The 17,884-nt window shown below is 48.7% G+C and overlaps 1 protein-coding gene across 1 annotated transcript; it reads left to right on the forward strand.

Moving 5' to 3' along the window:
* The first annotated feature begins 16,461 nt into the window (after positions 1-16,461).
* LOC100274613 (uncharacterized) lies at positions 16,462-17,411 on the forward strand. The gene has a single exon (XM_008664401.3). It carries the CDS (start codon positions 16,791-16,793, stop codon positions 17,034-17,036), a length of 246 nt encoding a protein of 81 aa, XP_008662623.1. The 5' UTR covers positions 16,462-16,790; the 3' UTR covers positions 17,037-17,411.
* Positions 17,412-17,884: the final 473 nt, after the last annotated feature.

Raw genomic sequence — 17,884 nt, forward strand, 5'->3', positions numbered from 1 at the left:
CTGGGCCGCCGTGGCTCACCCCATGATGAATGGGCAGGTGGAGCGCGCCAACGGTATGATTTTGCAGGGACTCAAAACGAGGATCTGCGACGACCTCAACAAGTTCGGCAAGCGGTGGATGAAAGAGCTACCCTTGGTAGTCTGGAGTCTGAGGATGACGCCGAGCCGCGCCACGGGTTTCTCGCCGTTTTTTCTAGTCTATGGGGCCGAGGCCGTCCTCCCCACGGACTTAGAATACGGCTCCCCGAGGACCAGGGCGTACGACGACCGAAGCAACCAGACCAGCCGAGAGGACTCGCTGGACCAGCTCGAGGAGGCTCGGGACGTCGCCTTACTACATTCGGCACGGTACCAGCAGTCGCTGCGGTGCTACCACGCCCGAAGCGTTCGGCCCGGAGGCTTCCAAGTGGGAGACTTGGTGCTTCGTCTGTGACAGGACGCCCGAGGGCGCCACAAGCTCACTCCTCCCTGGGAAGGGCCCTTCATCATCGCTAAGATTGTGAAGCCTGGAACATACAAGCTGGCCAACGACCAAGGCAAGGTCTACAGCAACGCTTGGAACATCCAACAGCTACGTCGCTTCTACCCTTAAGATGTTTTAAGTCGTTCACGTACCTCATTTACATACACAAAGTCTAACCGTCAAGGAAGGGTCGGCCTTGCCTCAGCAAAGCCTGACCCTCCCTCGGGGGCTAGAAGGGGGGAACCCCCACTGCGTCAAAATTTTCCTCGGAAAAATTTTCTACCAAAACGACCTTTGTGCTTTCGACTTCCGTATCAATAGCGGGATCCTGAGAAAGATGAGAGTACACGTAAGCGGCAAGGCCGACCGAGCCGAGGGATTTCTACGCCTCCGGGATACGGATATCTCACTCATCACCTTCCGCGAGAAGTAACTCACACTCGGATAAGCGATCCTGCTACCGGACAAGTCCAAACACTCGGGTAGAAAACAACTTTCGTTCCTTCTCGACTGTATCAATAACGGAATCCTACGACCAAATGAGAGTGCACGTAAGCGGCAAGGCTGACCAAGCCGAGGAACTCCTACGCCTCTAGGATACGGATACCTCACTCATCACCTTCCGCGAAAAGTAACTCTCGCTTGGATAAACGATTCTGCTACTGACAGACAAGTCGTGATGCTCAAAACAAGAGGAAAGAAGACACATCTTTTTAACACGACAATAAAGTGTTTAGGCCTCGGCGGCCACGAAAAAACATGCGCATGCTATAGACAAACTGTTCCTGCAGGTTTGGGCATCGGCAGGGGGAGCAGCAGCACCCTCGGCGTTGTTTCCACCCTCGGCGGAACCTGGCCCGGCCTCAGGCGGCGACCTGGGCGAAGGGACCTCCACCCAAGGGAGGGCGCCAGCACCGCGCTAGCAGATGTCTTGGCCAAGCTCCAGCGGCTGCTGCCACATCTTCCTCGGCCTAGGAAGCCACCAGCTCCCGGGCTGACGAAGTCTCTTTTCGAGCCGACTCCGCCTCTATCCGCGCTAACACCACTGCCTCCGGCTCCGACTCATCGCAGAGCAGCCGAGGGTTCTAAAAGCTGAGCAAGAGAGGCCTAGAGCGGCAAGGCCGACCGAGCCGAGGGACTCCTACGCCTCCGGGATACGGATACCTCACTCGTCATCTTCCGCGAAAGGCAACTCACGCTCGGTTAAGTGGTTCGGCTAGCCAACAGGCAAGTCCCAGTGCTCGGAATGAGAAAGAAACACAGCTTTATACTCGAAATACCCAAATGTTCAGGCCTCGACATCCACAAAGAACAAAACATATACTTGGGGTAACTATGCTACACAAACTTAAATGTCGGCAGAACCCTCGGCGGTTCTCCCGACCTACGACAAATGTCTAAGTGCTTGAAGCAGTTACATTTTGCTCTGGCAAAAACCCAGTATATCACCTTACAAACGGGACTCCGGTTTCGCTCCCACGGGTATGAACAACCTCCACACCAGGGGGCCCGCGGGATGACGAACTCCAAGCGGCTCGCTGGCACTCCGAACCCCCGCTCATGGAAGGCGATGAAGCTAACCACGTACCCCGGCGGCGGGGAAGGGACAGCCTCGCTCGGGGCCATCCACTCCGGCTGCGCCCCACCGGAGAGGGGATGGAGCAGACCATCGGCGACGAGGGCCTCCAGATCCTTCGTGATGACGGTGGAGGAGGGCCACGGGTCGCGCGGCAGGACAACGGTCACTCTGTCAGCCATCACCGAACGAAGGTGGTGGAGGCGGAGGGGATGAGGTGCGTGGTTTCCTTTTCCCTGGCTATTCTCTTAGGTTACGAAAACCAGAGCAAAAGGCAGGCGCAAATGGCAGAGTGACGAACCACTGTCGGCCCCCCTTCCGAGTATATAAAGGCCCGGGTGAGAACCGTTCAAAACTTCGCCCGAACTCGCCGCAAAATTCAAAACTCGAAGGTAAAGCGATCTTCCGTTCCTCGAACGGCTCGCATGCGCAACGGGCGCCACGCGAATCGCCCGTCCGGTCGTATTAACTCCCCGGCGGAGCAGGCGACACCTCTGGCAGGCGAGGCAGGCGTCGCTTCACCTTCACCATAATGACCGCGTCACAAAAGGTGTGCCACCTTATTTAAATTCATATCCTTCCCCTCCTCTCTCTCTCTCTCTTGCTACAGGGACCGGGAAAGGGGATGTTGTGGAAAGGATCCTTCTCGGCGAAGGAAGCGGGCCCCGAGCCCTCCTACTGATCAGGGGTTCGAAGGCTGGCCCCACGGAAGGGTTTTGACAGCCGCCCCAGAGCACTCGGACTTCAAGCCCATTACTGATCAGGGGTTTGAAGGCTGGCCCCTCGGAAGGGTTCGATAGCCGCCCCAGAGCGCTCGGGCTCCATGCCCATTACTGATCAGGGGTTCATAGGCTGGCCCCTCGGAAGGGTTCGACAGTCGCCCTAGAGCATGCAGAGTGAGGGATGACTCTAGGTACGTCCGATACATGGCTGAGGCTCGGGCTACGCTCCTGAGGTACCTAGGACATTTCCGAGACCGGCGGGAATGATTTGTAACGGAATCCCACTGGAGGGAGGCATCGAGCCCTTGGACCCTGTCGAAGGGGTCTGGGTCTGGCGAATCACCCGCAGGTACTTTTGGAGCGCGCCTCTGGGTCACCAGCCGACCCCTAACAAACGGGGCACGGGCGTCCACTCGGATCAACTGTTAACAGCTCACTGGAAACACCATGTTCGGCGCCCTCCGAGGGCAACATGGCGCTTTCCCCCCTCCTCCTTGCGGAAAGGCGACGCAGGGGCGTATGATAAAAGTCGGGAAAGTCCTTGATCGTCCTCTCGCTCCGTGCAGAGGCTCGGGGGCTGCCCTCGCACCCGGCTACGACCAAAACTGTTGACAGCGTCAACAAACCAGCTTGATAACTTGGAACCTGGCCACGCACCCGGGCTACGGCCAGGCCGCATGAGGGAATGATCAGACTGGTCGAGGCACCACGAAAAGCATTCAGACCTCAGAGGAGTCAAACCACTCCTCCGAGGCCTCGGGGGCTACACCCGGTGGGTGCGCTCGCACGCACCCACCAGAACAAAGCAAAACCGAGAAAGGCTGGTCCCCTCATCGAAAATGCAGCAAAAGCCTCCAAGCGAGTACCAACACTCCCTTCGAGGCTCGGGGCTACTGTCGGGTACCATAATTAGGGGTACCCCCAACACTCCTAATCACGGCTGGTAAACACCCTCAGACCAACTAACGGGCGTGGTTCAAGTCAAGGCTTCGTCCACCCAAGGGACACCACCTCACCCGAGCCTAGCCTTGGGCTAGAGCAGTAGTCCCAGACGAGTTCACGCCTCGCCCGAGGGCCTCCTCAGGCAGCGGGCGCCCCTCGGCTCTCCCAAAGCCCGGCTCGGGCAGGCTTCGTTGTGAAGCAACCTTGGCCAGACCGCCTCACCAACCGACCGCTTCGCAGGCGCATTCAATGCAGGGGATGCCTGACGTCGTATCCTGACACACGCGCCTCAGTCGGTCAGGCCGAAGTGACCGCAGTCACTTCGCCCCTCTCTTTTACTATCCGATATGACAGGAAAACAGCGCCGCTCGCCCCGCTCCGACTATCGTGCCAACCACCCAGGCGAAGACTGACAACAAGTCACAATCAACCATCGAGTTCGGCCCCAGGCGCAACAGGAAGCTCCGCCTCGCCTGACCTCAGGCTCCGGCCTCGGGAGGAGGTCTCCGCCTCGCCCGACCCCCGGACTCGGCCTCGACCTCAGGCTCCAGCCTCGGGAGGAGGTCTCCGCCTTGCCCGACCCCCAAACTCGGCCTCGACCTCGGTCTCGGGAGGAATCGCGTCCTCGCCTGACCCCAGCCTCGGCCTTAAGAGAAGTCTCCGCCTCGCCTGACCTTGGGCTCGGACCGACCGCGCCAACAGGGGATACATCATTACCCTATTCCTAGCCTACTCAGGCTACAAGGAACAAGACCGGCGTCCCATCTGGCTTACCCCGGCGACAGGTAATGATGGTGCCCCACGTGCACCATGACACCAGTGGCTCTCAGCCCCTTACGGCAGCAAGGAGACGTCAGCAGGATCCTTGCCGCACTGCTAGCTGTGCTCCTACAGGACTCGCCCGCTTACAAACTTCCCAAGTATTTCCTCAGGCGACATCTTGGTGTACCTAGGATTTTCATGAATAGAATTTACAAGATGTGGATCAAGGACAGTGAAAGACCTTAGCATTAGACGGACGACGTCGTGGTCCGTCCATCTCGTGCTTCCACAGCTCCTTATTTTGTTGACCAGGGTCTTGAGCCTGTTATATGTTTGGTTTGGCTCCTCCCCCTGATCATTGCGAACCTCCCTAGTTCGCCCTCCACCAACTCCATCTTGGTGAGCATGGTGACGTCATTTCCCTCATGAGAGATCCTGAGGGTGTCCCAAATCTGCTTGGCGTTATCCAAGCCGCTCACCTTATGGTACTCTTCCCTGCACAAGGATGCTAAAAGAACAGTGGTAGCTTGTGCATTTTTGTGAATTTGTTCATTAATAAACATGGGATTATCAGAACTATCAAAATGCATTCCATTCTCTACTAACTCCCATATACTTGGATGAAGAGAGAACAAGTGACTACGCATTTTGTGACTCCAAAATCCGTAGTCCTCTCCATCAAAGTGTGGAGGTTTACCAAGAGGAATGGAAAGCAAATGTGCATTTGAATTATGCGGAATACGAGAGTATTCGAAAGAAAAGTTCGAGTTAACTGTCTTCTTTTTCTCGTAGTAGTTGTCGTCGTCGTCCTTTTGGGAAGAAGATGACTCGTCGCTATCGTCGTAGTAGACGATCTTCTTGATACGCCTCTTCTTCTTCCTGTCCTTCTTATGACTTGAGCCCGAGTTAGTGGGCTTGTCGTCTTTTGGATCATTGATGAAGGACTCCTTCTCCTTGTCGTTGATCATAATCCCCTTTCCCTTAGGATCCATCCCTTCGGGCGATTAGTCCCTTTCTTGAAGAGAACGGCTCTGATACCAATTGAGAGCACCTAGAGGGGGGTGAATAGGTGATCCTGTAAAAACTTGAAACTTAAAGCCACAAAACTTGATTAGGAGTTAGCACAATGAAATCAAGTGGCTAAGGAGAGCTCTTGTGAAGCACAATAGACACAGTGAGAACAAGCACAAGAGACACGAGGATTTATCGCGTGGTTCAGCCAAGTACAACACTTGCCTACTCCACGTTGTGGCGTCCCAATGGACGAGAGTTGCACTCAACTCCTCTCAAGTAATCCAATGATCAACTTGAATACCACGGTGTTCTTTTTTTTCTTTACTCTTTCCTGTTTGCGAGGAATCTCCACAACTTGGAGTCTCTCGCCCTTACATTGAGGATCAAAGTGAAAGCAATAGAGTAAGGGAGGGAAGCAACACATACAAATCCACAGCAATACACACACACACGGCCAAGACTCGAGCTCAAATGAATATCACAAGGTTCTCACTAGAACGGAGCTCAAATCACTAAGAATGTCAAACGAGTGTGCAAAGACGGAGTGTGAATGATCAAGAATGCTTAAAGTATGCTTATTATTCTCCTCCATGCGCCTAGGGGTCCCTTTTATAGCCCTAAGGCAGCTAGGAGCCGTTGAGAGCAATCCAGGAAGGCAATTCTCGCCTTCTGTCGACTGGCGCACTGGACACTGTCCGGTGCGGATTTCTTTCCTATTCTGGTTCAGTCGATCGTTGAAGACTTGGAGCTGTTGGCGCACCGGACAGTCCGGTGCTCCCATCCGACTGTTGGCTCGGCCACGCGTCACGCGCGGATTGCGCGGCCGACCGTTGGCGCGCCCGACCTTTGGCTCACCGGACAGTCCGGTGCCTCACCGGACAGTCCGGTGAATTATAGCCGTACGCTGTTGACTTGGTTCCCGAGAGCAGCGACTTCGCCGCAGACGACTCACCGGACAGTCCGGTGCACCACCGGACAGTCCGGTGATTTATAGCCGTACGCCGCCGTCGAGACCCGAGAGCAGCTAGTTGACCAGACGCCAGCCTGGCACACCGGACACTGTCGGGTGCACCCAGACTGAGCAGAGTCTTGGCTGCTCGAGCCAAGTCTTTTCCAATTGTATTTTCTCTGATTCTAGCACTTAGACAAATATGTTAGTACACAAAAACCAATGTACTAAGTCTAGAATCATACCTTTGTGTTGACTTTGCACTTCTTCCACCATTTGGCATAGTTTCACACTCAAACCATTTGTGTTGGCACTTGATCACCAAAATACTTAGAAATGGCCCAAGGGCACATTTCCCTTTCAATCTCCCCATTTTTGGTGATTTATGCCAACACAACAAAAAGCAACTAAAAGAAGTGCAACATCAATGCAAATGAGAACACAAATTTGTTTTGATTCAAATCTGGCATATTTGGATCATTCTTTGCCACCACTTGGTTTGTTTTTGCAAATCAAACTCAAATTCCTATCTCTAAATCAAACACACTTGTTGAGGCATAGAGAGAGGTATTCCAAGAGAAATTGATCAAGAATTCAAAAACTCCCCCTTTTTCCCATAATTAAACATTCTCCCCACAAGAGACCAACTTTTGACAATAAGAGACAATAAGAGTATTTTGACAAACAAAAGCTCTAATTCTATTATTTTCAAAATTCTCAAGTGGTAGCTGATCCATTTCTTGCTTTGGCCTTATTTTCTCCCCCTTTGGCATCAAGCACCAAAACGGGATCAATCTTGGCCCTTAGACCCCCTTGCCTCACCAAAATCTTCAAATAAGAGTAAAAAGGCAACAAGAATATGAAGATGAACTTGGAGTGAGTTACCCTCTCATCGAAGAGCAGTGGAAGTCTTGCATGGTCCAAGTTCACCTTTCCCTTTCAATCCACCTCTGAGACTAAATTAAGAAAACTCAAGCACACAGTTAGTCTCAAAGGGTCAAGTTGTAGCATTTCTCCCCCTAAATATGTGCATCATTCACACATGGACTTGTGAGGTCCGAGGTATCCCTTGCACAACTTGAGCACCATAAATAAGCTATAAAATGCATAATGGAACATGATCAAAGGCATAAAACACATGTATGCTCTATATCAATCCAAGTTACGCGAATCTAAGACATTTAGCTCACTACGCAGCCTGCAAAAGGTCTTCTCATCTAAAGGCTTGGTAAAGATATCGGCTAGCTAGTTCTCGGTGCTAACATAAAACACTTCGATATCTCCCTTTTGCTGGTGGTCTCTCAAAAAGTGATGCCGGATGTCTATGTGCTTTGTGCGGCTGTGTTCAACAGGATTGTCCGCCATGCGGATTGCACTCTCATGTCACATAGGAGTGGGACTTTGCTCAGATTGTAGCCAAAGTCCCTGAGGGTTTGCCTCATCCAAAGTAGTTGCACGCAACACTGTCCTGCGGCAACGTACTCGGCCTCAGCGGTGGATAGGGCAACAGAAGTTTGTTTCTTAGAACTCCACAACACCAGGGACCTTCCTAGAAATTGGCACGTCCCTGATGTACTCTTCCTATCGACCTTACATCCAGCATAATCGGAGTCTGAATATCCAATTAAGTCAAAGGTAGGCCCCTTTGGATACAGATCCCGAAGCAAGGCGTAGCGACTAAATATCTAAGAATTCGCTTAATGGCCACAAGGTGACACTCCCTCGGGTCGGATTGAAATCTAGCACACATGCATACGCTAAGCATAATATCCGGTCTACTAGCACACAAATAAAGTAAAGACCCTATCATAGACCGGTATGCCTTTTGATCAACGGACTTACCTCCTTTGTTGAGGTCGACATGTTCGTCGGTTCCCATTGGAGTCTTTGGAGGCTTGGCGCCTTCATCCCAAACCGCTTGAGCAAGTCTTGTGTATACTTCATTTGAGAGATGAAGGTGCCGTCCTTGAGTTGCTTAACTTGGAATCCAAGGAAATAGTTCAACTCGCCCATCATTGACATCTCAAATTTCTGAGTCATCACCCTGCTAAACTCTTCACAAGACTTTTGATTAGTAGAACCAAATATTATGTCATCGATATAAATTTGGCACACAAATAGATCACTGTCACAAGTCTTAGTGAAAAGAGTTGGATCGGCTTTCCCAACCTTGAAAGCATTAGCAATTAAAAAGTCTCTAAGGCATTCATACCATGCTCTTGGGGCTTGCTTAAGTCCATAGAGCGCCTTAGAGAGCTTACACACGTGGTCGGGGTACCGTTCATACTCAAAGCCAGGGGGTTGCTCCACGTACACCTCCTCCTTGATTGGCCCGTTGAGGAAAGCGCTCTTCACATCCATTTGGTACAACCTGAAAGAATGGTGAGCAGCATAGGCTAACAAAATACGAATCGACTCTAGCCTAGCCACAGGAGCGAAAGTCTCCTCAAAGTCCAAACCTGCGACTTGGGCATAACCTTTTGCCACAAGTCGAGCCTTGTTCCTTTTCACCACCCCGTGCTCGTCCTATTTGTTGCGGAACACCCACTTGGTTCCCACAACATTTTGCTTGGGACGCGGCACCAGTGTCCAAACTTCATTTCGCTTGAAGTTGTCGAGCTCTTCCTGCATGGCCAACACCCAGTCCGGGTCTAGCAAGGCCTCTTCTACCCTGAAAGGCTCAATAGAAGAGACAAAAGAGTAATGCTCATAGAAATTAGCTAATCTAGAGCGAGTGGTTACTCCCTTGCTAATGTCACCGAAAATCTGGTTGACGGGATGATTCCTTTGAATCATCGCTCGGACTTGAGTTGGAGGGGCCTGCGGTGCTTCTTCCTCTTCAACTTGGACATTCTGTGCTCCCCCTTGATCACACGCCTCCTCTTGAGGTACCTGTTCATCATCTTGAGTTGGGGGATGCACCGTTGTTGAGGAAGAAGGTTGATCTTGCACTTGGTGTTCCTGTGGTCGCATGTCTCCAATCGTCATGGTACGAATTGCGTCCGTCTGAACATCATCCTCATCTACATCATCAAGAGCAACTTGCTCTCTCGGAGAGCCATTAGTCTCATCAAATACAACATCGCTAGAGACCTCAACCAAACCCGATGATTTGTTGAAGACTCTATACGCCTTTGTATTTGAGTCATAACCTAACAAAAATCCTTCTACAGCTTTGGGAGCAAATTTTGAATTTCTACCTTTCTTCACCAGAATGTAGCATTTACTCCCAAAAACTCGAAAATAAGAAACGTTGGGTTTGTTACCGGTTAGTAGCTCGTATGACGTCTTCTTGAGGAGGCGATGAAGGTAGACTTGGTTTATGGCGTGGCAAGCCGTGTTCACAGCTTCCGACCAAAACCGCTCGGGCGTCTTGAATTCTCCAAGCATCGTCCTCGCCATATCTATGAGCGTCCTGTTCTTCCTCTCTACCACACCATTTTGCTGTGGTGTGTAGGGAGCGGAGAACTCGTGCTTGATTCCTTCCTCCTCAAGGTACTCATCCACTTGCAGGTTCTTGAACTCGGACCCGTTGTCGCTCCTTATGTTCTTCACCTTGAGCTCAAATTCATTTTGAGCTCTCCTTAGGAAGCGCTTGAGGGTCCCTTGAGTTTCAGATTTATCCTGCAAAAAGAATACCCAAGTGAAGCGGGAAAAATCATCAACGATAACGAGACCATACTTACTTCCCCCGATGCTGAGGTAGGCGATGGGTCCGAAGAGGTCCATATGCAATAGCTCCAGAGGTCTTGATGTAGTCATCACGTTCTTGATGTGATGAGCGCTTCCCACTTGTTTACCTGCTTGACAAGCTGCACAAGGTCTATCTTTTTCGAAAGTTACATTTGTTAGACCTAACACATGTTCTCCCTTTAGAAGCTTGTGAAGGTTCTTCATCCCCACATGTGCTAGACGGCGATGCCACAGCCAGCCCATACTAGTCTTAGCGATTAAACATGCATCTAGACCGGCCTCCTCCTTCGAAAAATCAACTAAATAGAGTTTGTCGTCTAGTGCACCCTTAAAAGCTAATGAACCATCACTCCTTCTAAAGACAGACACATCTACATTTGTGAATAAGCAATTGTATCCCATATTACATAATTAACTAACCGATAGAAGATTATAACCTAGCGACTCTACTAAAAATACATTGGAGATAGAGTACTCATTTGAGATGGCTATCTTGCCTAAGCCTTTAACCTTGCCTTGATTCCCGTCACCGAATATGATTGAATCTTGGGAATCTTTGTTCTTGACGTAGGAGGTGAACATCTTCTTCTCCCCAAACATGTGGTTTGTGCATCCGCTGTCGATAATCCAGCTTGATCCCCCGGATGCATAAACCTGCAAGGCAAATTAGACTTGGGTCTTAGGTACCCAACTCTTGTTGGGTCCTACAAGGTTAGTTACAATAGCCTTAGGGACCCAAATGCAAGTCTTATATCCCTTGCAGTTTGCCCCTAATTTCCTAGCAATCACTTTCTTATCCTTTCTACAAATTGCAAAGGAAGCATTGCAGGCATGGTAAATTGTAGTGTGTTCATTACTTACATTCCTAGGTACATGAACAACATTTCTTCTAGGCATATGATGAATAACATTTTTCCTAGCCAAATTTCTACCATGCATAATAGAAGAACTTGAAGCAATCATGGTATGTGAATCAAAAACATTATAACTTCTATCATAATGAACATTCCTAGAATATCTCCTATCATGATACATGAAAGCATGGTTCTTTTTAGCACTATTAGTCATTGGAGCCTTTCCTTTCTCCTTGGCGGAGATGGGAGCCTTATGACTTGTTAAGTTCTTGGCTTCCTTCTTAAAGCCAAGCCCATCCTTAATTGAGGGGTGTCTACCAATAGTGTAGGCATCCCTTGCAAATTTTAGTTTATCAAAATCATTTTTGCTAGTCTTAAGTTAGGCATTAAGACTAGCCACTTCATCATTTAATTTTGCAATAGAAGTAAGGTGCTCAACACATGCATCAACATTAAAGTCTTTACACCTATTGCAGATTACTACATGTTCTACACAAGAGGTTGATTTATTAGCTATTTCTAACTTAGCCTTCAAGTCATCATTGATACTCCTTAAGCTAGAAATAGATTCATGGCACGTAGATAATTCACATGAAAGCATTTCATTTCTTCTAACTTCTAAAGCAAGAGAATTTTGCGCACTTACAAATTTATCATGCTCTTCATACAAAAGATCTTCTCTCTTTTCTAAAAGTCTATTCTTCTCATTCAAGGCATCAATCAATTCATTGATCTTATCAATTTTGGTTCTATCTAATCCTTTGAATAAACATGCATAGTCTATTTCATCATCACTAGACTCATCATCACTTGAAGAAGCGTAAGTACTAGTATTGCGAGTGCTTACCTTCTTCTCTTTTGCCATGAGACAGGTGTGATGCTCGTTGGGGAAGAGGGATGATTTGTTGAAGGCGGTGGCGGCGAGTCCTTCGTCGTCGGAGTTGGACAAAGAACAATCCGAGTCCCACTCTTTGCCAAGGTGTGCCTCGCCTTTAGCCTTCTTGTAAGTCTTCTTCTTTTCCCTCTTCTTTTCTTGATCCTGGTCACTATCATTGTCGGGACAATTAGCAATAAAGTGACAAACCTTACCGCACTTGAAGCAGGAGCGCTTTCCCTTCGTCTTGTTCTTTTTGGGATGCTCCTTGCGACCCTTTAGCGCCATCTTGAAGCGCTTGATGATGAGGGCCATTTCTTCCTCGTTGAGCCCCTCCGCCTCAACTTGCGCCACCTTGCTAGGTAGCGCCTCCCTGCTACTTGTTGCTTTGAGAGCAACGGTTTGAGGCTCGTGGATTGGGCCATTCAATGCCTCATCAATGTATCTTGCCTCCTTGATCATCATTCGCCTGTTACAAACTTCCCAAGTATTTCTTCGAGCGACATCTTGGTGTACCTAGGATTTTCACGAATAGAATTTACAAGATGTGGATCAAGGACAGTGAAAGACCTTAGTATTAGACCGACGACGTCGTGGTCCGTCCATCTCGTGCTTCCATAGCTCCTTATTTTGTTGACCAGGGTCTTGAGCCTGTTATATGTTTGGGTTGGCTCCTCCCCAGTGATCATTGTGAACCTCCCTAGTTCGCCCTCCACCAACTCCATCTTGGTGAGCATGGTGACGTCATTTCCCTCATGAGAGATCCTGAGGGTGTCCCAAATCTACTTGGCGTTATCCAAGCCGCTCACCTTATAGTACTCTTCCCTGCACAAGGATGCTAAAAGAACAGTGGTAGCTTGTGCATTTTTGTGAATTTATTCATTAATAAACATGGGATTATCAGAACTATCAAAATGCATTCCATTCTCTACTATCTCCCATATACTTGGATGAAGAGAGAACAAGTGACTACGCATTTTGTGACTCCAAAATCCGTAGTCCTCTCCATCAAAGTGTGGAGGTTTACCAAGAGGAATGGAAAGCAAATGTGCATTTGAATTATGCGGAATACGAGAGTAATCGAAAGAAAAGTTCGAGTTAACCGTCTTCTTTTTCTCGTAGTCGTTGTCGTCGTCGTCCTTTTGGGAAGAAGATGACTCGTCGCTGTCGTCGTAGTAGACGATCTTCTTGATACGCCTCTTCTTCTTCCCGTCCTTCATATGACTTGAGCCCGAATCAGTGGGCTTGTCGTCTTTTGGCTCATTGATGAAGGAATCCTTCTCCTTGTCGTTGATCACAATTCCCTTTCCCTTAGGATCCATCCCTTCGGGCGATTAGTCCCTTTCTTGAAGAGAACGACTCTGATACCAATTGAGAGCACCTAGAGGGAGGGGTGAATAGGTGATCCTGTAAAAACTTGAAACTTAAAGCCACAAAACTTGATTAGGAGTTAGCACAATGAAATCAAGTGGCTAAGGAGAGCTCTTGTGAAGCACAATAGACACAATGAGAACAAGCACAAGAGACACGAGGATTTATCCCGTGGTTCGGCCAAGTATAACACTTGCCTACTCCACGTTGTGGCGTCCCAATGGACGAGGGTTGCACTCAACTCCTCTCAAGTGATCCAATGATCAACTTGAATACCACTGTGTTCTTTTTTTCTTTACTCTTTCCCATTTGCGAGGAATCTCCACAACTTGGAGTCTCTCGCCCTTACAATGAGGATCAAAGTGAAAGCAATAGAGTAAGGGAGGGAAGCAACACACACAAATCCACAGCAATACGCACACACACGGCCAAGACTCGAGCTCAAATGAATATCACAAGGTTCTCACTAGAACGGAGCTCAAATCACTAAGAATGTCAAACGAGTGTGCAAAGACGGAGTGTGAATGATCAAGAATGCTCAAAGTATGCTTATTATTCTCCTCCATGCGCCTAGGGTCCTTTTTATAGCCCCAAGGCAACTAGGAGCCGTTGAGAGCAATCCAGGAAGGCAATTCTTGCCTTCTGTTGACTGGCGCACTGGACAGTCCGGTGCACCACCGGACACTGTCCAGTGCGGATTTCTTTCCTATTCTGGCGCAGCCGACCGTTGAAGACTTGGAGTCGTTGGCGCACCGGACACTGTCTGGTGCACACCGGACAGTCCGGTGCTTCCATCTAACCGTTGGCTCGGCCACGCGTCACGCGCGCATTGCGCGGCCGACCGTTGGCACGCCCGACCTTTGGCTCACCGGACAGTCCGGTGAATTATAGCCGTACGCTGTTGACTTGGTTCCCGAGAGCAACGACATCGCCGCAGATGACTCACCGGACAGTCCAGTGATTTATAGTCGTACGCCGCCGTCGAGACCCGAGAGCAGCTAGTTGACCAGACGCCAGCCTGGCACACCGGACACTGTCCGGCCTCGGGAGGAGGTCTCCGCCTCGCCCGACCCCCGGACTCGGCCTCGACCTCGGTCTCGGGAGGAATCGCGTCCTCGCCCGACCTCGGCCTCAAGAGAAGTCTCCGCCTCGCCCGACCTTGGGCTCGGACCGACCGCGCCAACAGGGGATACATCATTACCCTATTCTTAGTCTGCTCAGGCTACAAGGAACAAGACCGGCGTCCCATCTGGCTTACCCCGGCGACGGGTAATGATGGTGCCCCGCGTGCACCATGACGCCGGTGGCTCTCAGCCCCTTACGGCAGCAAGGAGACGTCAGCAGGATCCTTGCCGCACTGCCAGTTATGCTCCTACAGGACTCAGGCGCTCCTCCGACGGCCACGCTATCACGTGTACAGGGCTCAAGCTCTCCCCCGACGGCCACGTTGGCATGTACACAAGGCTTAGGCACTTCTCTGTCGGACACGTTAGCGCATAGCTACGCCCCCCGTTGTACGTCTGGACCATCTCCTTGCGTCTATAAAAGGGAGGTCCAGGGCCATCCTGGAGGGGGGTTCGCGCGAGGGAAGGAGCGGACGAACGGGCTCCCACTCTCTATCTCTCTCTCCCTCACGCGACGTGCTTGTAACCCCTACTACGAGCGGCACCCCTGGTGCAGGATAATACAAGGCTTGTCCCACCTCTTGTGTTCCATCCCGCGCCAACCCATCTGGGCAGGGGCACGCAGCGATCTCACTCGTCGGTCCAGGGACCCCCTCGGGTCCGAGACGCCGACACATAGATTATAAACCGTAAATAAAATCTACATAATTCATCGAACATAAAAAATACATAATATACAAAAATAAAAGTTACTTATTTTAACTAGGGATGGATCCGGATACTTATTCGGATCTTAAATTTTTTGTCTTATTTGTTTGATTGTGAATAAATAACATATAGAATTTGCTATGTAAATTTATATTCATCTTTTTAGTATTGAGCCTATTAATATTTTTAGAAAAGTAAATCTCAAATTTGTTTTATATCTTTTTAAATAATTGATATAAATCTCAGATACATATACGGATTTGAATGTTTTTTCATCAGAGAGAAAATAATGCACACAAAAAATATACAAAATTTTATTTTGTACTTCATAATATTCTTAATAACATGATTAAAAATTAGCTTTAAATTATATGTATATCTATGTTAAAATATTATATTTATCATATAAGTCAGATGTTTTAGAAACATCCTTAATTTCAACTGATTTAGAACATAGATAACTCTCAACACTAGTTCCACCGAAATTTATGTAGGCTTAAGGGCTTGTTGAGTTATCTCTCAATCCATGTGGATTGAGTGGGATTATGTAGGTTAAAATCTCAAGCAAGTCAAACTTCTTTTTAATTTTTTACAATCCTATCAATCCATGAGTAACGGGATTAACCGAATAAGGTCTAAAAGGTGTCCTCGATGACCTCTCTCGTGAGCAAGTGCTTTGATGCAATTCCGAAGGAGAGTTCCTTGAGCGAGCATCTCCAAAAGGTTAGTTTAAAATATTTTTGATCTATTTTTAAGAGAATTGTTCGAGAAATTGTTAAAATTTACCCTAATATTTTTTAGATACCCCTTAAAACTGATTTTTAGAAATCATTTTCTAATGAGTTCTTGTAGATGCTCTTATGACGCTGTTGCTGTCCCAGTCAGGCAGCACTCCTCAATTGGGCTGTTTTCTGTTGAGCTAATGTCTGGTGTTGTTGAAGAGGAGAGCTCAATAAGATGAACGCTAGGAACATAGCCATGGTGTTTGCCTCCAACATGACACAGGTAATTTAATATTCTTGGCTTCTTGGGATAGCAGGTGATCTATTTCAGGAGCCGAGTCATACCCTTTTGTCGGTGTCAGTTGACTTCAACAATTTTTTAGGGAGTGTTTGAATACACTAGAGCTAATAGTTAGTTTGCTAAAAAATACCAGTGAAATTAGCTGGCTAACAAATACCTAGCTAACTATTAACTAATTTACTAAAGTAGCTAATAGTTAAAGGGTGTTTGGATGTCTATAGCTAATTTTAGCTACTAACTATTAGCTCTAGTGCATTCAAACAACCCCTACATATCTAACGGAAAAACATTGTTAAAAAAGTAATTTTATAGTACGGATCGAGTAGATAATGTTAATGACCCGATAAATTATTTGCTAGCTTCGCTGTTAATCTATTTGTACAAGTACTTCTCATACAACAAAATTGCGACAAACTGTAGATCTCCACAACTTCAACGGCTAACTTTACCTTTTTGTTCTATGTTAGATGTCAGATCCATTGACAGCCCTGATATGCCGTCCAACTCGCAATGCTCACCCGGACACGTAGGCACAGCACGTGCAGTGCGCTGCCGCGTGGATGCACGTGGCGGTTGCCTCCAGATCTGTGTTGCCGGCTTGCGGCGTGGATGTACACGTGGCGTGGCGGAGGATACAAAATGAACAGCACAGGCCAGGGCACAGACGCACGCGTCAGGTGCACCGTGCACCCGCTGAATTGAACACCTCACCACCATGGACATGGAGGCGCAGGCGGCAAAGGCGAGAACCGAGGACCCGCGACGTCCTCCCAGCGACGGCGGGCCTGCAGGAGCGAAGTGCGTGGAGGGTGGAGGCGACGGTGCCAGCCGGAGCACGGCAAAGCGGGAGGCCGAGAAGGCGGCTGCGGTGGAGGCGGAGGGCGCCCTGCCGCTGCCGCTGCCGCACGAACGGGTGCCGCAGCCGCGCGACGTGTACAACGAGCAGCTGGAGCGGATGTGAATGCATGTTTTCTGCTCGGCAGTCTCGATGAACCCCAATCGACCCAATGATCGATCGAGCGATCCTGCTACGGGTCCTCTTTGATTCCTAGAGCTCTCACCTCAGCAGTGGAGGAAAAAAACTGGATGCACTGGCTATTATGTGTGTATGTTGTGAGAGTAGTGGGGAGGTTTCCCTAAACATTTTTATGAGGTGAACGTTAGCGGTGTCAGAAAAGCTGGAGTCGGTGAAGCTCAAACAGTATATAGTACGTAGGAGATGGACCTACCTAATACGTAGGTGGAGTCAGAGGAGTGTATATATTTAACAGTATGTAATATGTTGTAATATCTAGGTGAAGAGAGTTATATAAACAGTATATAGGAGTAGTATTTATTATAAGATCAAATAAAATCTAATATAGATGGTCAGAGGCCCGCGGCCCCAGCACGTAGTCCGTTATTTGGGCTGATCCGAGCCTGGTCCGGGCTAGCTCTATGTGGACTCAGGCCTAGCCCAGTACTGACGACGTGTCAGACTCGTTTAGAGTTTTCGGTCTAGTCCAAGCATGGTCGTTTCTAAACGGGCTAGGACTCGACCTGTTTAATAAGACAAACATGACAAAAAAATAGCTCTATCTTTTATTTAAAGTCTATCATAGGAGCATTTTTTCAACTTGTGCTTTCCAACAGGATGGTGTGCTGCGCTTTACTACAGTTGCCTCCTTCAAAGTTTAAATGCCTAAAATCATCACATTTTACTACAGTTGTCTCCTTCAAAGTCTACTAGGTATGTGCCCATATGTTGCCACGAGAGTTAAAAATTAGTATAAAACGTAAGATATGGAATGACAAACATCATTATAATAT

Source organism: Zea mays, chromosome 10 (assembly GCF_902167145.1).
Source record: "Zea mays cultivar B73 chromosome 10, Zm-B73-REFERENCE-NAM-5.0, whole genome shotgun sequence".
In the NCBI taxonomy this organism is placed as follows: Eukaryota; Viridiplantae; Streptophyta; class Magnoliopsida; order Poales; family Poaceae; genus Zea; species Zea mays.